Source organism: Alligator mississippiensis, chromosome 12, assembly GCF_030867095.1.
Source record: "Alligator mississippiensis isolate rAllMis1 chromosome 12, rAllMis1, whole genome shotgun sequence".
Lineage (NCBI taxonomy): Eukaryota > Metazoa > Chordata > Crocodylia > Alligatoridae > Alligator > Alligator mississippiensis.
Genome location: NC_081835.1, coordinates 31,423,492 through 31,446,506, shown reverse-complemented (window position 1 = coordinate 31,446,506; position 23,015 = coordinate 31,423,492). Strand labels below are relative to the sequence as shown.

Here is a 23,015-nt window from a genome sequence, read left to right as displayed (position 1 = left end):
ACCATAACCTCCAGCTAGTGCACGCATGCACAAAGTCTTGGCTGGGGAATGCCCAGACCTGTCATGTCTTTGACAGGCCTGACGCTTGCTGGTTGCAGTGCAGTTGTGAGGCTCCCAGTGAGCTCAGCTTAGCTGCCCGGGATGCCAACTTTAGGGTTGAAAACCCCTTTGTCAGGCTGAGGAAGTACCTGCAGTTGGTCCTGGATGGAAGGAATAGTAAAGAAGACAGAGGCTGGCCTGGCATATGAATAACATATGTCCAACACAACACAACATCTTTACTTCTTGCTGTCAAGTCCTTTATAAAAGAAAGGCTCTGTGACAGTTCCATGTGGGTACCTTTGATGCTGCTGCTGATGCTACTGGTTTTGAGCCAGCTAAGTTATTGTACCTGGTCTAATGTAAAGCGGAGGACTGGGAGTGAGGCTGTAGGGGAGGAGGAGGCATCAGTGGGGCACAATGCCGTGTTGTGCAGAGGCCCCAGTGCCAGGAAAGGCACACCTTAACACACACACAGTGTCACCCACCCACATACGAGTTTTGCCTGTCAGCAGCTTGGGGTGCAGGGCCCCAAACAAAAGACTCCTCCCAGTGAGACACACACAGCTGACAGGCTTTGCAGCCTGGCAGGGACCAGCACTCACTCAGACCTCCTCTAGGACACGCACTCACAGCTGGCAGGCTTTGTGTCCTCAGTAAGAGCTACCACCCCTGCAGTTTTGACCCGTCCTGCATTGTAACACATAGACGTGACAAGAGTTTTGCCTGTCACCAGCTTGGGGTGCAGTTCCCCCCCAACCTTTGCACCAATCTTCTTAAAACTTGGCAGACTTTGTGGCCTCAGTAAGAGCTACCAGCCCTGAAGGTTTCAGCCCCCTGTGGTATAACGCATAGCCGTGACGTGAGTTTGGCTTTCAATAATTTGGGGTACAGTTCCCCCCAAACCCCTGCACTGATCTTCTTGAAGCTTGGCAGGCTTCATGCTCTTAGAAGAGGCTACTATCCCTGCGTGTTTCATCCAAATAATACAAAAAACAACAAAGTTATAGATCTTCCATTGATTCCCCATTATACCCTATGGCCAGATCTCCGAGGTGGATCCGAAGCTTCAGGGCTGCTTCGGCTGGATCGAGGCGGAAACCCAGTCTGGAGCCCTGGATCAGATCGCGTCCATCCAAAGCGGCTGCATCCAAAGCCAGATTGGATCGCTGCTGACTCACACAGCCCTACTACATTTGCTGAGCACAACAGATAAGCCTGCCTCTGACAGTGGCAAGAGTGAATGTTTTAGAGCTGGCAGCCTGTGGGCCATGTAAGGTTTGGCTGCCAGGCTCCCCCTCCCCCCACCCTGTCCCTTGTTTGCCACTTCCCCCATTGTTCCAGCCAGAGTCTCCAGGCCCCCCTACCTCCTCCAGGTTCCAATTTCTGCCCCCCAACAGGTGGGGTGATGCAGAGTGGTGCAGCATTGTACAGGAAGCTGAAAGTGAACCCTGGGCTGTGTTGCAGTGGGGAGGCCTTTGAGGGGGTGTGGAAGAGGGGTTTTTTCTATGTGATTTCTGGGGTCCTGAGGCTTGCCCTGGTGTGACCCATTGTCATATAGTCCCCAAGTGTTTAGAAGTTGGACAGCCCTTCTTTAGAGAGAGAACATATGAACAGGACATATCTATAGTGATCTTTGCCCTCTCATACCCTCCTTAGCATGTGCAGCCACTGATTTAGAGGTGTTAGAGGATACATTCATGACTGTTCTGTTGAATAACTATAAATGGATTAATCACCCATGAATTTATCCAGTCCCTTTTTGAACCTAGCTATCTGCCTCTATGACTTCCTGTGCCAGTAAGTTCCACACTGCTTAAAAAAAGTACTTTCTTTTTTTAGTTTTAGACCCATCAACTGCTAACATCAATGAGTTCTAGTATATTGCAGTTTGGTGAATAACAGTTCTGCATTCATGTTATCCATGCTTTTCATGATGTTATAGACCAAGGATTGGCAACATGCAGTCCATGAAGCTGCTAGATTCAGTGCACAGAGGGGGCTTCAGTGGCACGTTAGTGCTGGGGAGCATCCATAAAGGGGAATTTTGCCTATGCCAGGGCCAGGTGGTGAGGAGCTGTACCTGCATGGCCAATGCTCCTTCCCACTCCTCAGGTGTGACTGCAGCGCATCTCCCTGCTGCCCAGTCCCAGTATAACTAGTTCAGAACCTAGCATTGCATCTGCACAGATATTGTGCAACATGCAGAACCCTCCCATTCCCTGCCCAGGTACACCATCAATCTGTATGTGTAGTGCCTCATATGGCTTTTGGAGGTGTGTTGTGAAATGTTTTATAAATGTTTTTGAAATATTTTTGAAAATGCGGCTTGCTGTTCAGCTTGGTTCCCCACCCGCCTAGCCTGCCAAGAGCTATACTTAAGGTTGTTTTCCCCTATGTGCATTACCTCCTACTTGTCAACATTAAAGTTTACCTGCCACTTTTTTGCCCACTCCGTTAACTTGGTGAGACCTTTCTGTAGCTCCTCTCTGTCAGCTTGGGATTTAACTACCCCTATAATCATCCTGCACATGAATCACAAGCTCTCACTCATGACAAATCCCTCATATGTGTAGCCCTTTTACTCTTTTTCAGAGACCACATGCTAGAATTGTGCCAAATCTGTGGTGGTGTATGTGTGTCTGAGTCATTTTTTTTATTATTGTGAAAGGTATTTGTTGTCAATGCTAGGTACAGTATTAGCTGTTAAACACAAAAATTTAAAATGAGAAGAAAGATATTAGTTACAATGTAAATTAAAAACCAGTTGATTTATTGCGGTTCTTTTTTCTTAGGCAGAATTTTCAGAGATCAACTTGATAGCCCATGCTGATGGCAATTATGCTATAGACATCCAGGTCTTTCGAAATGGCACCAAAGTTGTCAGGTAAGTAAAACTGTATAAAGTAAAATAAAATCAACAGAAATAATTTGGAAGAATAATCTGTGAATGGAAAATTTAACTTGGATTCCCTAGTAAAATGTTCACTCTTTGGCTGTATTTAATGCAGCTGCAGGGAATCTTGATAAGACATGTATCATAGACAATGACTTAGGAAGTGTGTAGACAACATGGGCATTAATGCAGAGTGCCTGAAAATTTTAGCACAGCTTTTTTTTGGTGCAGTGCATTTGTGTTTGCACAACACAGCATTCATGTTTGCACCAATGGTGCTTTCAAGTGAGTTAATTCTCGTGTGTCATTCCCTGCAGATTTCAGTAGGGGGAGTCAAATGCCAATTTACCCCCTGTAATATCTTTCCTAATGTATTACAGCAGGAGCCTCTCATTTGGCCAGTCTCCCCATTTCCCATCCCCAGACCGGACAGTCCTGACTCTCACTGGGAGTCTCCCTGGTCACCCAAAAATCCTTGTCACTTGCACCTGCCTATGCTTAGTCTGCCTGGTCTCTCACTGTCAATATGCGATCCCAAAGACCCCATCCCAATCCCAAGGACAATCCATGTGAATCCTCCCCTCCCATTCCTTTCCCTTCCCATCCCACCATGTTACAAATATATGTGTTTTTTAAATTTACTATAACTGCTATGATAACTGCTTTGATATCATAAAATGTTCAGGGTTTAGAGTAGCGGGTAGGTGGGTGTTTGTTTCCCCCTGCTTTATTGGCAGTTGCTGTCGATGTTGGTGGTGGTGGTCAGCTCTTCTGGCTTTTTTTTTTTTTTTCTGGTTTTTTTTTTTGGACTACATTTCCCAGCATTCCTGAGCTCATTTTCCAAGAGGGGCTCCCATTGGAACCCTCCCATTCCCTGCCCAGGTACATCGTCAATCTGTTTGTGTAGTGCCTCATATGGCTTTTGGGGGTGTGTTGTGAAATGTTTTATAAATGTTTTTGAAATGTTTTTGAAAATGTGGTTTGCTGTTCAGCTTGGTTCCCCACCCACCTAGCCTGCCAAGAGCTATAGTTATTTTTCTCAGCCATGTGGGAGGGGGAGGGGTTCATTCAGATGTGGGTGATAATGTGTAATGCCCCTCTCCCCCAAACCACTGACAGTCTGAAAGCAGCAAACCCCTAGCCCAGTCCAGATTTCCTCTCCCTTCCGCTGACTGTCCTCTCCTCCACCCCCCATTTGCAACACCGCATGCCCTTGTATACAAACACAGATTTAAAGTGTAAATGTATTTATTTTAACATAACCAAGAGTAAGAACAAAGCACTCTTAGGTGTTGTTGTCAGCAATATATCCTGCCAAACAATCACGCACAAGGGCTGCCTGACCAGCCTCTCCTCGAGGATATCTCCGCAGCCCCTGTGCTGCTGCTGCTGCTGTCCGGACACATCTCTGTTGTCTGGCCGCTGCCTGTCATGCTTTTTCTTCCCACAACTCCTTGAAAACCTCTCCGAAGCTCTCACAGATATTGTGCAGCATTCAGGCTGCCACTACGAAGCCCATGATATTTTCTGGCTCCATCTTGTAAGTGCGTATATGCCCTCCATATGGCTTCGTGAGCCAGGACTTTAGGGGCAGGCAGCGTCCACTAACATAACTAGAGGAACAGCAACACCGCAGATCACTGTCTCCTCCACGCTGGGTGCATAGTGTCCTTTTTCCATGAGGCTAGGTAGAGGGGAGTTTCTGAACACACATGCATCCTGCGTGCTGCCAGCCCACCCAGTATAAATGTTCATGAGCCAGCCCCAGTGCTCCGCCAGAGCTTGCAGGATCATAGAGGCATATCTTTTCCTGTTTGTGAAAGCCCTTCCCTTCCCCACAGGTCACAGCACTAGGATGTGAGTGATGTCTAAAGCCCCTATGCAGTTCAGGAACCCCTTCTCACTAAAGCAATCTCTGACTTGCTGCGCAGATAATTTTGTTTGCAGCAATCTCCTTTAGCAGCTGGCATACCTCACGAGTTGCCAGCCCAACCGTGCAGGCAGCCATGCCAAACTGGTTCGCGATGTAGGAGAGGCTGGAAGGGCTGGCCAGTTTCACGATGGCCATTGCAACCCTCTTGCCTGGTGGGATGGCCCAACCCATGTTAGTGTCCTGCCTCGCGATGTGGGGCCCCAGCATCAAGACGATATAATAGAACGTCTCCCTTTTCATTTGGAACATCTCCAGCCACTGCTGGTCATTCCAAGTCAGCATGATTCACTCCCCCCAGTCCGAGCTGCTCTCACAGGCCCACACTGCAGATTCTCGTCCTCCTCAGGTTTCTCAACTAAGTCCAGTTAACTTCTACTTCTTTGCTTTCCTGTGTGTACCTGTTCCAAGTCCACTGGGTACATTTTTCTTATTATTATTATCATTAATGCTGTTAAAGCAGGAACACAACTTGCCACTGAACAATCTAGCACCGTTACTATCCTTCTCAAGCGTTGCAGCAGTAATCCCTGGGTAAACAGCATTTGCAGAAGCAGTACCACCACTTCCTCTTCCTGCTCACCCATGTCCTCCATATTCTCCACATTGGAGATCTCTTCACTGTGTTGTTCACCATTGCCATGCATTTCATAGATTTCGTAGATTTCATGGACATTAGGGCTGGAAGGGACCTCAGAAGATCATCAAGTCCACCCCCTGCCCAAGGGGCAGGAAGTCAGCTGGGGTCATAGGATCCCAGCAAGATAAGCATCCAAATTTCTCTTGAAGGGATTCAGTGTAGGTGCATGAACCACTTCCAGATCTTGGGGGTTCGGACAGTAAAGAAATTTTTCCTTATCTCCAGCCTGAAACGGTCTTGCTGGAGTTTATAACCGTTCAACCTTGTCATCCCTTGGGGCGCTTTGATGAACAATCTTTCCCCCAGATCATGGTGAACACCCCTGATAAACTTATAGTTGGCCATCAGATCACCCCTGAGCCTGTGCTTTTCCAGGCTAAAGAGTCCCATAGCTCTCAGCCTGTCATCGTAAGGTCTGTTTTCCTGACCTCTGATCATGTGCGTGGCTCTTGTCTGGACTCTCTCAAGCTTCTCCACATCCTTTTTGAGTTGTGGAGCCCAAAACTGGATGCAATACTCCAGCTGCGGCCTCACCAAGGCTGAGTACAACAGGAGAATGACATCCCAGGATTTACTTCAGAAGCATCTATGGATGCAAGCCAGTGTTTTGCTCACTTTACTAGCCGCAGCATCGCATTGAAGGCTCATGTTCATCTTGTGGTCAATCATGACTCCCAAGTCCCTTTCATCTGTAGTGCTAGTCAAGCATACCACTGCTGAGCCTATAAGGATGCTGCAGGTTTTTTCTCCCAAGGTGGAGAACCTTGCATTTTTCGGTGCTACACACCATCAGGTTCTCATCCGCCCATTTCCTGAGACTGTCAAGGTCACCCTGGATCGCCCTCCTGTCCTCAGGTAATATGCTTTACCCCAGAGTTTGGTATCATTGGCGAATTTCACCAGTCTGCTTCTGACTCCAATGTCCACATCATTCATGAAGATGTTGAACAATATAGATCCAAGGACAGAGCCTTGGGAGATCCCACTGGTCACAGGGCACCATGACGATTGACTTCCATCAACCACCATTCTCTGGGTCTGACCACGGAGCCAATTCCTCAGCCAGTGGATCGTGGTGGACCCGAGGCTACATTTGGCCAGTTTTGCCAAGAGGTGATCATGGGATAGCAGATGGAAGGCTTTTTTGAAGTCAAGATATATGACGTCAATCTCCTCTCCCTTGTCCAGGTGATAGGTCACCTGCTCGTAAAAGGAGATAAGATTGGTCAAGCAAGACCGACCTGCAACAAACCCGTGCTGGCTATCCCTCAGGATATTTCCATCAGCTAGTCTGTTAAGGATGGCCTCTTTGATAATCTTTTCCAAGACCTTCCCCAGCGTAGAGGTTAGGCTGATGGGCCTGTAGTTTGCCAGGTCCACTTTCCTCCCTTTCTTGAAGATAGGCACCACATTGGCCTTCTTCCAATCTTCAGGCACTTCACCAGAGTGACAGGAGTTCTTGAAGATCCATGCCAGGGGCTGGGCTATGATGTTAGCCAGCTCCTTGAGTGCCCTGGGGTGTAGATTGTCAGGGCCTGCTCACGTGAAGGTGTCTAGCCTCTCAAGTTGTTCCTTCATGAGGTCAGCATTGATGGAGGGCAGGGAATCTCCCTCACTCAGGCCTCCCTCACCCAGGCCCCCCTGTTCCGTAATGGGCAGGGGCATCACATGGGACTGATGAAAGACTTTGTCCTGGGTGTTGGTTGTCAGTTGTCCCATCTGGTTTAGCAGAGGTCCAATGTTGCCCTTGCTTTTCCTCCAGCTCCCCACATATCTTAAAAAGGACTTTTTATTGTCCTTGATACTTGTAGCTAGCTGGAGTTCCATCACAGCCTTGGCTTTCCTGGTTTGCTCCCTGCAGGACTGGACAGTGCAGAATATTCCTGCTTGGAGGTGGATCCCATCCTCCATCCTTTGTAGTCCTTTCTTGTTAGCCGCAGGAGGTCTGCTAGTTCCCTGGAGAGCCAAGGAGGCTGCTGTGCCCTTTTGCTGCCTTTCCTCTGAGATGGAATAGCACTAGCTTGTGCATTGAGGATTGCTTCCTTGAGGAGCAACCACTCTTCCTGAGCTCCCCTCCCCTTGGGGTCATGGTCCCTTAGGCCTTCACTGACAAGCCTCCTGAGCTTGTCAAAGTCAGCTTTCCGGAAGTCAAGGACTTCTGTATTGCTGACTGACTTGCCAGCTTTATGGCAGATGGTGAAGGTGATCAGCTCATGGTTGCTGTCACCCAGCTTCCTATTGATCATTAGGTCACTGATTAGGTCGTCCCCAGTTGCCAGTACCAGGTCGAGCAGCGCTTTACCTCTCGTTGGCCCATAGACCCCTTGTGTCAGATAGAGGTCATCCACGCAGGAGAGGAAGCTTTGTGACTGATTGTATTTAGCTGAGCTCTCTGCCCATGAGATGTCTGGGTAATTGAATTCTCCCATGACAACCATGGACCTGGAGCATGCGGCCTTAGCCAATTCCTTGGTGAACTCCTGGTCAAGCTGTTGCCTGCGGGTGGGAGGTCCATAGTAGACTCCTGCTATTGTGTCCCCTGTGCCGTGTTCCCCTCGGATTTTAACCCAGAGGTTCTCCAGCCGTCCACCCTGGTTGCCAATGTTGGCTTGCAGAGACGCATAGCTCCCCTTGACATAGAGAGCTATGCCCCTGCCCCTTTTGTCTACTCAATCTCTCCTGTACAAGGTATAGCCATTTATACCCATGGTCCAGTCATGGGTGGAGTCCCACCAGGTCTCCATTATCCCTATGACATCGTAATTTTTTGCGTTAAGCAGGAGGACAAGTTCCTCCTGTTTATTCCCTAAGCTCCTGGCATTTGTGTACAGGCAGGCAAGTGTCCCCTTGGGGGCCCTTGCCTTGCCTACTGGTTGTTCCAGGGCTGGGGCATGAGTGGGCTCCCTTAAGTGTTTTAGCCTGCTGGCTTTGCAAAGGTTGCTCAGCAGGCCAGCAGTGGTGGTAGACCCCCCATCCGCTGGAGGGCTTAGTATAAAGCCTGGTGGAGCAGGTCATCCAGTCTGGCTGAGAAGAGCCTCCTCCACAGTGGAGAGAGGTGGATGTCGTCCCTTCCCAGCAGCTCGCTGCCTCTCTCACCAAAGAGTGGACTCTGGTCATGGAAGCCAAAGCCTTCCCAATGACACCAGCACTGCAGTCTTTGGTTCACTACCTGGATTCTCCTCTCCCTCCTCAGCCCATAGCCCGAGACCGGGAGGATCGAAGCGAGCACCACCTGTGCCCCCAGCTCCTTTAGCCCTGCTCCCAAATCCCTGTAGCACCTCATGACCTGGATGGGATATTGGGGTGTTCTTCCTTGGTGTCCTCCAGTCGAGAATCTGAGTGAAGCATCGCTGGACAGTAGCCGCTGGCACTGTAGCTGAGTTTGAGTGCTTGTGGGTGCTGTCTGGCATGCTCTGCTTGGTACCCTCCCCCCAGGGAGCACTTGTTTTGGCGCTGTGACCTTCACATGCACACCCTGTTTTTCATTCTTTGTCCCCTGTATTTATTTGATTTGTAACAAGGCTCTACACTGCCCAACAGTGGTGGCACACGTCATTTTAGTGGGCTAGGCCCACAGCCCATTGTAATCAATAGGTCATGACCCGGCTGGGAGCGCTTCTCATTCCCCATTTTGCGCCTCTCCATCAGCAGTGGCTTCTCACCTGTCTGTACCAAGTGGGGGGCAGGGACTGTAGGGTGTTCTGTGGTATGGAGCTTGGTGTAGCTGTTTTTTCAACACTTCATCCCAGCACTCTGGGGCATTGGGGCTTTTGCACATTCTTAGCAGCCATTGGTGTTCTGATCTAATCAAGCTTGCAAACAAAAATGTCTTGCTTACTCCTCTCCTGTTAGGCTACACAAAACCTTTGCCACTTCAGGGAAAACAGGCTGTGTTTCTGCAATAAAATTATTGTGCACAAGCAGGTGGATAGGTATCAGTGTTTGCAATATTCCAGGCCATTGAGCAGCCACCCCAAAGTACAATGGCCTTATTTACCCCATCACCAGGTCTTTGTTGGTAAACTGGGTGCTTCATCACCTTTGGGTGTTTTGACACTTATAGATAATGACTTCACAATCCTACGAATTTTCCCAGACCCTCATGCAAGCACAGCCTGAGTATAAAGGCACCCCTCACCCCAAATTTTTCCAGCCCTCTCTCATAAATTGCTTGTGCTGTTGACCACAAACTGCTTCACCATGTCTCAGAAAGCCAAGGCCAGCACTGTGGAGCTGACAAACCAGGAGGCTGATACCTCCAATGCCCGTGGACCCAACTGGATCTGGGAAGAACTGGAGGACTTAAATGACATTTGGTCAGAGCAAAGGATCATAGACAGGCTGGAAAGTAGGAGGAATAAGCCTGCTTATGTTGAGATCGCAAAAGGCATGCAGGCACAAGGGCACAATTGTGACTTGTTACCAAATTGCCCATTACTTTGGGGTGTGCTCATTTATTAGGGATAGTTTCTAGGGTCTTGGTGATTCTGTCAATGTGCTGCTTGTGTTACTATACGGAGCTGTATTTCTCCCTTCTGCAAGCCCTCACCCCCAGTGGAGCTATCTTGCAGGACTCAATCTCAATGGGACTGGGTTCCTCCAGTCACCAAATCAGTCATACACACAAACACACACAAATTAATGTGACACACCTGACCTGGCCGGGCTGATCAGCATTGACAGTCTGACACCCTCATATGCCAAGAATCAGTTCATAAGAGCAACAATAAACTGCAGTCAAACACAAGCACACAGGTAAACAGAATCCCTCTGAATCCGGCTGGGTGTCCAGCTGACACCCTCATGGGCCAGCATTCAGTTCATAAGGGCACGTCTGAGTCAAACTGGGTCAATCAGCCTGTACAAGCTGATCCCCTTATGTGTTTCAAACTCAACACGTCCCAATCTTTGGCCTCTTGATGAGCAGACCCCACAATAATTTGGGCTTCACAGGGATCTTTAGCATAGGTAAAAGAAGTGTTGCTGCAGAGCACGGGAGGAAAAAGAAGCAGAGAAGGAAAAATATACCCAATTACTACCAGTTTGCCTATAAAAGTTATTTATTGCTAAGCATATGAAATATATAATAGTACTAGTAGTAATAGACATGCAAAAGAAAAACAAACACAAACAATGACAATACTACCCTGGTTTCACTAAGTATTTGGGGAAACTTAGCTCAAGCTTAACTGATACAGTTCAGGTTCAGAAGTTTATGCCTAGAAAGAAGAGAGAACGCTGGGATCTCACCTAGTCCACAGTACTCAGGCTGCAAAGCTGACAGGCACAGTCCATAGCACAGTCCTTGAAGAGAGAGACGATCTGTTCTTCCAGCGTCCTAAGAACAACAGGGGATGTTGTCAGCACAGGAGTTTTCTTCTTCTTTCCTTTTCCTCTCCTTCTCCTTTCCTCCTGCTTCTTCTTTTTTTTTCTGCAGCATACACACTTACAGATTTTTATACCCTCAGTTCAGCTGCTTTGAAGCACCCTCAGTAGTGTAAATCATTGTCTTTTCTTATTGACAAGGGGTTATCTGGTTTGGACCATCTCAAGAAACTGATTGATAATCAGGAAACACTTAAGATTAGGGAGTAACCCAAATACTTGGGAGCCAGCTTGAAATTCCTATGGATGGCAGATATACTGATGGGATATCTCATTGTTTCTTCAGGAACAATAGATAGCTTGCAGCATCAGGATTTTGGATTTTTACTTGTTGTGCACAAGCCTCAGCTTAGCATGACTTTTCCAGATCTTACTATAGTCTTTTAACAGACTTAAAGCAATTATTGGGGTGCTCATAACCTTTTGTGGAGAGGACTTCCACCAGTCGTCTCGGGAAAGATATGACAACACCTGGGATTAGGGCTCCAGCAGGCTGGATGCTGTGATGAACCCTTAACCATTGTTCAAATGTTGCCCGTACCCCCTCTGACTCGGTCTCTTGCCTCAGCATTCCCTAACCCGGCAACCAAGTTTTAGTCAATCAAGTTTAAATAGGCCTCCCATAGTGGGACCGGGGAATGTACGGCCCGAGATGCCTATTAAACTTAGAGCTGTGTGTGTGTGTCTGGGGCGGGGGGGGGGAAGTCCTTAGCAAATCCAGATTAGAACTGGTCTGATAAATGCTTAGCTGGGTGTGTGTGAACATGGGTTGATTAACATTGGAAGCACAGATTCCCCATCATGCAGTGCTCTCCTGCTTCTCCGGTCCCAGAATTCACTGCAGTCTCTGCTTCAGGCTTTCTGTTTTCCATCTCTCATGTAAATGAATGGTCATCTGGTTCCATCTCGGATGCAAATGAGACCTAGGGCAGTTGTTTCACTGTTATCACCCTTATCTGGTGAGGGTCTTAGGTGCATCTCTCACTGCATCTTAATCAGTTTCATTTAGGTAGGGGGGGGGGGTGAGTCCTTTGTGAGTCAGACAGACTGCATCCTGTGCCAGGGTTGCCCAAGAACACAGAGCTGAGACGTAACAGACTGGACCGAGGGCTGGTGCAAGATCAAGTCCCTGAGATCAGTGTTTTACAGAGCCAAAGATGCAAACTCTCATTGTGGGGCAGGTCGCACAACTGCTCCCTTCTACAGCAAGCTGTCTATTATTCTCTCCAAGGATGTGGGTGACAACCCACGTATGGAGACTTTCAGCCCTGGGGTTGGGCAGGAGGAGGAGGAGGCAGCAGCAGCAGCCTCTCCTGTGGGTGAAACCATGAACATGTCTCAGCTGTATGCACACTGCTCCCTGCTGACCATGACTGGCAAGAAGAACCGTCAGTCACCATACACTTAGTGTCACTTAGCTCCCTTCCAAGGACTAGCACGGATGTTGAAGCAGAGGAGGTGGAGGGTCAGGAAGAAACCCATGTGGCTGATACATCATCTACTGCTACCCAGGAACATGCTGGACCTGGTAAGTCTCTTGTAATGTGCTTCTTGCCACTGCCAGGCAACTCCTGGGTTTGTGCTGGTTGGCTTTGGAGGTCTGGGAGGGAGGGGGAGAATTCATGTGTTGCTGTAGGTCAGTTGCCATGTTCTTTCAGTGGTGGTGCATGACAGATTCATTAGCTCATAATGTAACAGACACCAAACTAATTATTTGCTTTAATTAATTTTTTGCAGTTAGCATGGGCAGTGGCAATCATGGACCTGTTTCTGAAGTGGGTACTACTTCATATTGGGCAATATGAGTGGTACCCTACTGTTGCAGGGTTTGTTTCCGGGCCTGCCAGCATTTTGTGCACTGCATGGTAGAGATGGGGGTGTGTACTTTCCTCCTCTTGGAGGAAAGGCAACCATTGCTTTTTCCTTTGTTTATCAGCTACCGTGACCCATGGCCGCCAGGAATGGCACCCTGCTCACACTACAGCAGAGCACTGCAGAGATTTTCACAGCAAGCAGAGATGGTCCTGCAAAACCTTGCTTGAGATTTTTGCGGAGTCCTCACTAGCCAGAGTGGCATACACAGATTCCTGGTGGGATGAACTCCAGAGTCACTGCATAAGGATGATGCCATCATAGATTCATAGATTCATAGATGTTAGGGTCAGAAGGGACCTCAATAGATCATCGAGTCCGGCCCCCTGCATAGGCAGGAAAGAGTGCTGGGTCTAGATGACCCTAGCTAGATGCATATCCAACCTCCTCTTGAAGACCCCCAGGGTAGGGGAGAGCACCACCTCCCTTGGGAGCCCGTTCCAGACCTTGGCCACTCGAACTGTGAGGAAGTTCTTCCTAATGTTCAGTCTAAATCTGCTCTCTGCTAGCTTGTAGCCATTATTTCTTGTAACCCCCGGGAGCGCCTTGGTGAATAAAACCTCACCAATTCCCTTCTGTGCCCCCGTGATGAACTTATAGGCAGCCATAAGGTCGCCTCTCAACCTTCTCTTGCGGAGGTTGAAAAGGTCCAGGTTCTCTAGTCTCTCCTCGTAGGGCTTGGTCTGCAGGCCCTTGACCATACGAGTGGCCCTTCTCTGGACCCTCTCCAGGTTATCCGCATCCCTCTTGAAGTGCGGTGCCCAGAATTGCACGCAGTACTCCAACTGCGGTCTGACCAGCGCCCGATAGAGGGGAAGTATCACCTCTTTGGATCTATTCATCATGCATCTGCTGATGCACGATAAACTGCCATCAGCTTTTCTGATGGCTTCGTCACACTGCCGACTCATGTTCATCTTGGAGTCCACTAGGACTCCAAGATCCCTTTCCACTTCGGTGCCACCCAGCTGGTCATTTCCTAGGCAGTAGGTATGCTGGACATTTTTCCTCCCTAGGTGCAGCACTTTGCATTTCTCCTTGTTGAACTGCATTCTGTTGTTTTCTGCCCACTTGTCCAACCTGTCCAGGTCTGCTTGCAGCTGTTCCCTGCCCTCCGGCGTGTCCACTTCTCCCCATAGCTTTGTGTCATCTGCAAACTTGGACAGAGTACACTTCACTCCCTTGTCCAAGTCGCTGATGAAGACATTAAAGATTATCGGTCCAAGGACCGAGCCCTGCGAGACCCCACTGCCCACACCCTTCCAGGTCGAAACCGACCCATTCACCACGACTCTCTGGGTGCGACCCTCTAGCCAATTCGCCACCCACCGGACTGTGTAGTCATCCAAGTCACAGCCTCTTAACTTGTTCACCAGTATGGGGTGGGATACAATATCGAAGGCCTTCCTGAAGTCTAAAAGGCCTTCCTGAAGTCTAAAAGGCCTTCCTGAAGTCTAAGCACATCCTCAAGGAAGTGCAAGACACCATTTGAAAGATGTACTCAATGAGTCCCATGTTGAATTACAGAGGTCATAGGACAATTTCAGCGATACCTTTCAGAGTGTGCACAACTACCTCTTAAATAAATGGGTACCACGCCTGAAAGGGAAACGTCGGTCTGCTCAGCTTGCCTCTTTGCAGGAAAAACCAGGACAGAGTATTACAGCCAAGCCTGTTCCCCATAACTCATTGGGGTTGCAGGAGGGCCATATGACTTCCAGCAGGGCCAAAAGGGTGCCACTGCATTTCAGGGAGACAGGGGCAGTTCAGGGTTATGGTGAGGTGAAGGCAAAGAAGGACAAGTTGATTTATAATAGTGTTGCTTATAATAGTGCGTTATAAGAGCATGTTGCACAAGTTGCTTATAATAGTGTAATAGTGTATTGCAAACAATAAAACCTCATGGTTTTCTGGCTTCCTGTGTCTGCCTCCATATCTACCCTTACACTGCTTGGTTGTGAAGGTGGATTTCGTTCATTGTTTGGGTTAATTTCTCTGTTTGTTTTTCCTGCTGCTTACTGCACGGGGCTGGGGTGGGGAGGGGATGGCAATCTCTCTGGACAGGTACACAGGGGGGCTCCAGAGGTAAACAGAGGGACTGCCTGGGTGGGTTACAACACACAAGTGCTGGCCTGCACACCAGTATTTTGCAAAGGCAGCACCCACTTTGGAAAGTCACTTTTGAGGCCATAGTGCTTCTGATTTTACCTCCCTTAGTTGAGAGAAGGAAAGTGGTTTGTCACCCCCGAACAACCTGGCTTGCTTTTTTGCAAGCCACCAACCACTTTGCAAAGTCACTCACAGGGGTTCATAGATATCATAGACATTAGGGCTAGAAGGGACCTCGGAAGATCATCGAGTCCAGCCCCCTGCCCAAGGGGCAGGAAGTCAGCTGGGGTCATAGGATCCCAGCAAGATAAGCATCCAAATTTCTCTTGAAGGTGTTCAATGTGGGTGACTAAACCACCTCCAATGGCAAGCTATTCCAGACCTTGGGGGCTCAGACAGTAAAGAAATTCTTCCTTATGTCCAGCCTGAAATGGTCTTGCTGGAGTTTATAACCGTTCAACCTTGTCATCCCTTGGGGCACTCTGATGAACAGTTGTTCCCCCAGATCCTGGTGAACACCCCGGATAAACTTATAGGTGGCCATCAGGTTGCCCCTGAGCCTGTGCTTTTCCAGGCTAAAAAGCCCCATAGCTCTCAGCCTGTCATCATAAGGTCTGTTTTCCTAATCTCTGATCATGCACGTGGCTCTTCTCTGGACTCTCTCAAGCTTCTCCATGTCCTTTTTGAATTGTGGAGCCCAAAACTGGATGCAATACTCCAGCTGCGGCCTCACCAAGGTCGAGTACAACAGGAGAATGATGTCCCAGGATATACTTGAGAAGCATCTATGGATGTGTCTCTAGTGGGTTATGAAATAAAGGTCCCACACAATTTACTGATTCATTAGATGTGCCTGGATGGGGGAGTATTTAGTTGATTGCACGATTTCACAATGATTGCACACTTAATTCATACAACGCAATTTTATTTTAAATTTCTTTGCTACACATATAACACCGCTTAGCTTTAAGAAATACCACAAACATTAAGAACACAATAACTACATATATTAGAAACAATGCTCCAAATGCCAAGAACAGAGCCTTGGGAGACCCCAATGGTCACAGGGCACCATGATGATTGACTTCTGTCAACCACCACCCTCTGGGTCCAACCACAGAGTCAATTCCCCAGCCAGCGGGATCATGGTGGACCCAAGGCTGCAGCTGGCCAGTTTTGCCAAGAGGTGATCGAAGGCTTTTTGGAAGTCAAGGTATATGACATTAATCTCCTCTAGAAAAACCTCTAGAAATCTCCTCTCCCTTGCAAGATGTACCCGCAACAAACCCGTGCTGGGTATCCCTCAGGATATTGCTGTCAGCTAGTCTCTTAAGGATGGAGTCTTTGATAATCTTTTCCAAGACCTTTCCCAGGATAGAGGTCAGGCTGATGGGCCTGTAGTTTGCCAGATCCACTTTCCTCCCTTTCTTGAAGATAGGCACCACATTGGCCTTCTTCCTGTCTTTGGGCACTTCAGCAGAGTGCCAGGAGTTCTTGAAGATCCATGCCAGGGACTGGGCTATGATGCTCGCCAGCTCCTTGAGTACCCTGTGGTGTAGATTGTCAGGGCCAGCTGACTTGAAGGTGTCCAGCCTCTCAAGCTGTTCCTTCATGAGGTCAGCATTGATGGAGGGCAGGGAATTTCCCTCACCCGGGCCTCCCTGTCCCATAATGGGCATGGGTTTCCTGTGGGACTGATGAAAAACCAACGCAAAGTACCCATTTAATAGGTTGGCTTTTTCCTGGGCGTCAGTTGTCAGTTGTCCCATCTAGTTTAGTAGGGATCCAACGTTGCCCTTGCTTCTCCTCCAGCTGCCCACGTATCTGAAAAAGGGCTTTTTTTTGTCCTTGATACTTGTAGCTAGCTGGAGTTCCATCACAGCCTTGTCTTTCCTGGTTCATTCCCTGCAGGACTGGACCAGTGCGGAATATTCATCCTTGGAGGTGGATCCCATCCTCCATCCTTGGTAGGCCTTTCTTTTTAGCTGCAGGCAGTCTGCTAGTTCCCTGGAGAGCCAAGGGGGCTGCTGTGCCCTTTTGCTGCCTTTCCTGCAAGACAGAATAGCATTAGCTTGTGCATCGAGGATTGCTCCATTGAGGAGCAACCACCCATCCTGAACTCTCCTCCCCTTAGGGTCGTGGTCCCTTAGGGCCTCACCAACAAGCCTTCTGAGCTTGTCAAAGTCAGCTTTCCGGAAGTCAAGGACTTCTGTATTGCTGACTGACTTGCCAGCTTTACAGCGGATAGTGAAGTTGATCAGCTCATGGTCACTTTCGCGCAGCTTCCCATCAATCGTTAGGTCACCGATTAGGTAATCCCCGGTTGCCAGTACCAGGTCGAGCAGCGCTTTACCTCTCGTTGGCCCATAGACTTCTTGAGTCAGATAGAGGTCATGCCTTCCCAGGCTCTTTGGTTCATCCTTGACAACCATTGCATTTTCCCTAGATAGAGACTTTGAAAATGCACTTTTTCAAGATTCTTTTCATGCTCTTTTCCAGCCAGGTGCCAGGCACTGTCTCCTTTGTTTTGGAACACCAAAGCAAGGGTGTGGGTCGGGAGGCGGCATGGGGTTTAAGACTTGCTTTGCTTGCACACAAACCCAGGGACTTTGCAAACTTTCCCTCCTTTTTGTGCTCCTTTCCAGCCTGGCGCCAGAGTGTCTGGGTTTTTTTCCACACCAAAACAAAGTTGCTGGTGGGGAGGGCGTGGCACTTGCCCTGCTGAAGGACTATAAATTGGGGGAGCAGAGGTCAGGGTGCACATCTGCTGTATCAACGAGGGAGTTTTGAGGTGGGTGAGGGATGACAGCACAGCGAGGGCAGAGAAGGACTCATCCCAGTTAGGAGACTTGCCCCTGGGGGCACAGCAACGTGAATCCAGGGTTCAAGAAGACTGCAAACTGATCAACTGGGGTGCAATGAAGCTTCGAGTGCTATTTGTTGCCCACACCTCTGCGATGTATGACTGGAAAGAGGACATAGCAATGTACTATGCGCCATCTTTGGTAAGTGACACCTGACACCTGTCTGTGCCCTGAAGGTGGCAGGGTTGTCCCTAGGGGGTTGCAAATACAAGCTACTGCCCTGGGCACAATGCTTTAGGGGCCCCATGTAGACGGACGGAGCAGAGGGGGGCGACTCCTCAGCGCCTCCTCCGGCCTCACATCCAGATGCTCACTAACTCCCCTACTCCCTCCACCCCCCCCACCCCCCCACTGCTGTGATGGCATGCAGGATCAGCTCTGTAGTGGGGGTGCTAATTTGGCCACAGCCCCACACCAGTGGCATACCATGGGTCTCCAGGGCCTGGGGTGTCACCATCCTCACTCCCACATGCCCCAGACAGCTGCTGTCAGCATCAGTGGTGGCGGGGGGGTGAATGGCGCAAAGTGGTGGTGCTCCCTTTGCACCTGCCAATGGCGCCCCCTTTGCGTCCACATCCAGTGCAGCCACCCTGACCACAGCCATCAGTATGCCACTGCCCTGCATTCTGATAGGATCATCTCTGGTTTGGGGGGATGCATTGTTTAGTTCAATTTTATTGTAAACAGGGCTGGTGGAATTTAATGGGTGTGAAGGAAGGTACACAAGGTGCACAAGAGGCACCAATACAAATTCCAATGCTCTTTTTATCCTCTCTCCCTCCAGTTTTTAGATCCCCTTCCACTGCTAACCACAGGCTGATCAAGCCGTGTTGGTGTGACAAGAGGCAGAAAAAGAAAGGAAGAAAGAGAAGATGAAGAGGATGACAACACTTCCTTCAGGATACTCTCAACAACTGAACTATTATGCATCATAATTATAGTTGACTTTCATGCTATACACTTATAATATAATAACAGGTCATACTAATAATACGAGTAAATAATATTAATTCCAATAGTAATATATTAATAAGAGTTTGTAATAATATTAAGATTAATTATGATTTATTAATGGTCAATAATAATTGTAATGGTTCGATTCCTTATCACAGCATTTCAAAGCAGGTAGATCTGCCTTATCACTCCCCCCACCCCTCATAAGTGCCTCTTGTAGCATGTATACCACATACCCTGGGCGTACATCACCCATATCCTGGGCCTCCGCCATATACCTATAGCCAATATATGATATAGACTTATGTTATATAGACTTATAATTACAGTTTGATTCTATATGATGAGAAAGCAGATAGTAAGCATAAGCCAGGGTATTATGCACCCTCCCTGCCTCTTCCCCCATGGCGGGTGGGGGGGCAGGGGAGAATGCCCACCTCCTGGTTACTGGTTATAATGAGCAATTTCATCCCTAGGTCCCTCTATGCTCGTTGCTGGGCCTTCTGTTTTGGAGAAAAGCACTGAATTCTGAGCCTGATACCACACCAGGAGGAAGGCAAGGCTTTCTTGTCACCTTCCTTCTTGGTTGCTGGCCAGGCCACAAATGCAGCTGAGGCTATTTTCAATAGTACACTATGCAGTATAAACTGTATCATTGAGGGGACTCATGTTCATTGAGCAACAGTCCCCTCACTAGCCTACTATCAACTGATTGTTGCTGTAAATAAGCATGTAATGAAATGCGTAATGAATACGTACCAAAGTAAATACCAACATTATTAAGAATTATGAATTATTAAGAATTATGAATTGCCTTTACACACTGTAATATGTGAATTGTTTATGGCCACTAGTACTGCTAGGACTTCTCTTTTGTCTTGAATTGTTGCACAAGTTCTGCAGATCCATTTTGTATTATTCTCGCCCTCCTCCTGGTTGCTGCCCACAAGTACTGCTGAGGCTTCTCTTCAGTGTACTACTTGAATTGCGGAGGCCTTATTGCCACAGCTACACTCAGGGGCACACCCAGCAGAGGGAGGCGGTCTGGGAGCAGCTGGAGTGGGAAGTGTTAGACCTGCCTGGCCACTGACCCAATCAACCCGTCCCTCTGCGGAGTGTGTCGGGAGAGGCGGGAATAGCTTTGGTCTCTGGACGACCACCGTGCCCACAGTAAGTTTGTCTGCTTGTGCATCCAACTCCTTTGGGAGCTGGACTGTGGCTGCCACTACTTCTATGCCCTCGAGAGGAAGCAGGGAGCCAAGAAGTACATCACCTTCTTTCTGGCAGGTGATGGCACCCCCCTCACAGATCCAGGTGAGGTGCGCCGACGCACGGGGGCCTTCTATGAAGAGCTCTTCTCCCTGGATCCGACCGATGCCAAAGTCTGTCAGGCCCTGTGGGAGGGACTCCCGCAGGTCAGCACAGGCAACCAGGACTGGCTGGAGGCTCCTCTCACTCTGTCCAAGTTTTTGGCTGCCCTCTGCCTGATGCCTGGCAGGGCTCCAGAGATGGGCACTGGAGTTTTTTCTGGCCAGAACAGCACTGGGTTGCTGAGGAGGTTGTGAGCCTCCCTTTGCAGGAGGGCAGCCAGGTCCTGGTTTGTGTGTGCACCCAAGTTCTGACCTTCTCCCATCAGGCCCTCCTGAAACTCTTATACGGTGTCAGTAGCCATGAGGCATGGGGCCACCTGGGGCGTGCCTTCCTCCGCTGAATGCTTCTCCCTACAGGACCTGTGAGGGCTACCAGAGTTCTACAAGGAACTTCTCTGGGCCTGAAGGCTGGTCTCCACCTCCAGGTCCCCAGCAACACTCACCCAGGGTGCTGACCTGCTCGTCAAGCCCCTCCTCTGGAACCCCCAGCTGGAGGTGCTGACAGCAGAGGCACCCCGGTTGTGACAGAGGTTAATCCTGGCTGGTGTCACCCACATTGGAGACCTCCTGGACTATGATAGGCACAAGTATGTGGACCCCGCTGCACTGGCCCACCACATGGATCTACTCACGATGTGTGACCTGCATCTGGTCCAGGAGGTGAAATCTGCCCTACCTCCCAATGCCCTTACCTTTGTTGACCAGGTCTTGCATGGTGGCAGTTCCCACCCTCCCCCATGTCCTCCAGCCCACCAGAGTTTGTTGTGGGGCCAATGCCTCACCTGGCCTCAAGGCGCTCCCTGCTCTACCACCTGTGCTGGCTGGGGGAACACCAGACAAGTTTGCTTTTCCACCATCCATCATCACCATCTCTACATGTTTGTGTGCTGCATGATCCATCATGCCACCCTCGCGTTCCGCCCAGACACCAAGTGGCAGAACCTGCTCGGCAAGGGTATGGCTGGGTCACCCCAGTGGCTGAGTCTGTACTCCACCCTCATCTCATGAGCCACTGGGGACCTCAGCTGGTGGCCCCTCCATGGAGCCATTGCCAAGGATGTGGATGTGGCGAGCTTCACAGACACCCCAGTCTCCTGCCCCTTCTGTGGGTAGAGGGAGACCCTGGCGCACATGACCCTCAAGTGCACCAAGATGCAGCCCCTCCACCTCCAGAACCACCTCCTGAGGTTCTGGTTGAACTTCACCCCTCATCTTTTTATTTTTGGTTGCCCCACCAAGTCCCAGGACCTCATGGTCAACCTCCTCCTGGCCCTAGCCAAGTGGACCCTGTACTTGGCCAGGAAGGTGCTCAGAGACTGTGGGGCTGCTTTCCTCTCACTTGTCTATGCACGTTTCCAGGCATAGCACCAGTGGGCAGCATCCACTGGTTCCTTGGATGCCTTTGAGGACTGGTAGGTCCTCGGAGGGCTCTGCTTAGTGTCTCCCTCCAGAGAACTTCTTTTCGCATTTTGAACCGTTGACCCCCATGTCACTCCTACCCTTTTCTTCCTTAGTTGCCCCACCAAAATAAATAAATAAATAGATTAAACATTACCAGTTGTATCTTTCAAACTTTGGCCCCACACAGTGGCGGCTATTAGTTAACAAGGTGGGCCTTAAGGCCCACAATCTCTGGAAGATACGAATAGTCAGGAGCATCTGGGGCATGGCCAATTAGCATCTGGGGATACTAGCCCCTTGTGTCAGCTGGACTGCTGCAGCAGTATCCCAAACTGATTTTTTTTAAATACCCCAAAATCCATGTTCTTCCATAGTTAGAACAAAAAAACACAATACAAATACAGATACAAGAGAAATCATTTGGGCAATGCTTTTTTGGTATATTTACAATGTTAAAGCAATTTGGGAGCCAACCAGTTTCTCTGTCCTCATAATAAAATAACTTCTAAATATCTATATGTGTTGATGTGTGCTTTTGGTTTTCTTCTCACATGACGTGTGATGGGGGCATGTTGGGTTTGCAGGAGTGGGGTGGGGGAAGGCGGGTGGGTGTGTGTGGAGGCATGTGGTGTGATGCGGGTTGGTGTGTGGGTAGGTGTGGGGCATTTGCAGGGGACTGTGGGCATGGGGAGATCTTGTGGGAGGGCTGCTCAGGAGGGGTGTATCCCCTGGCTCCCACAGGGTGTAGCCTCCCCCCCAACACAGCACATGGGCTTCCCCCCTGCAGAGTCCTAGCCACCCTGCAGGGCCACAGCCCCCCTGCAGGCCCCAAAATCTACCCCCTGCAGCAGCAATGGGAGTGGGGCACTCAGAGCCTGCTGCTGCCAGCCCCCCCATGGCACGGCACAGCCCCAAGCAGCTCAGAGCTGACACTGCCTGCACCCCTTGTCAAGGACTGATGCCATTTGCCAGTGTCACCCACTGCTTGTGGGGACCGCGTGTCATGCCAAGCTGGGTCCTGCCAGCAGTGGAACTGCTCACACCACCAGGCCGAGCCAGTTCCATGGCAGCAGGACCTGATGTGGCACACAAGTACAGCGCACCAAGCTGAGCCGGGTCCTGCTACCACTGGGGCTGCTTGCACCACCAGGCCAGGCTGGTTCTATGGTGGCAGGACCTGGCGTAGCATGCAGCATGCTGAGTTGGTTCCTGCTGCCATGGAACCAGCCTAAACTGGTGGTGTGAGTAGACCCAGTGCTGGCAGCATCCAGGTCAATGCGACACATGATCCCTGCACACCATGCTTAGTCCTGCATCTGGCAGCAGCGCTGCTTAACCCACAGTGCCTGTGGCGAGGAGACACATGGTGGGACTGGACCTGGCCTAGCATGGCTCACTAACCTGGCTTTGCACCAGAGTGCTCTGGGAGGCATGGCTCCTATGCAAACTCATGCTAGCAGCATGGCACGTTTTCCTCCTGGAGCCATGCATCCCACTCCAGTGGAAAGCCAGGCTGCTGTGCCACAATGGGCTGGGCCGGATTGTCCCCCGCCAT

The 23,015-nt window shown here is 49.6% G+C and overlaps 1 protein-coding gene across 5 annotated transcripts in view; it reads left to right on the top strand.

The window, feature by feature from the left end:
* SYN2 (synapsin II) overlaps positions 1-23,015 on the top strand; it is a 623,389-nt gene that overhangs the window by 303,488 nt on the left and 296,886 nt on the right. For all 5 annotated transcript variants that reach the window (XR_009456083.1, XM_014597696.3, XM_019496298.2 and 2 more), the window contains exon 3: positions 2,835-2,926. Coding sequence is in view for 4 of the 5 variants with exons in the window: in XM_014597696.3 (XP_014453182.1) it covers positions 2,835-2,926 (92 nt within the window). In the remaining variant the exon portion in view is untranslated. The remainder of the gene's footprint in view (positions 1-2,834; positions 2,927-23,015) is intronic.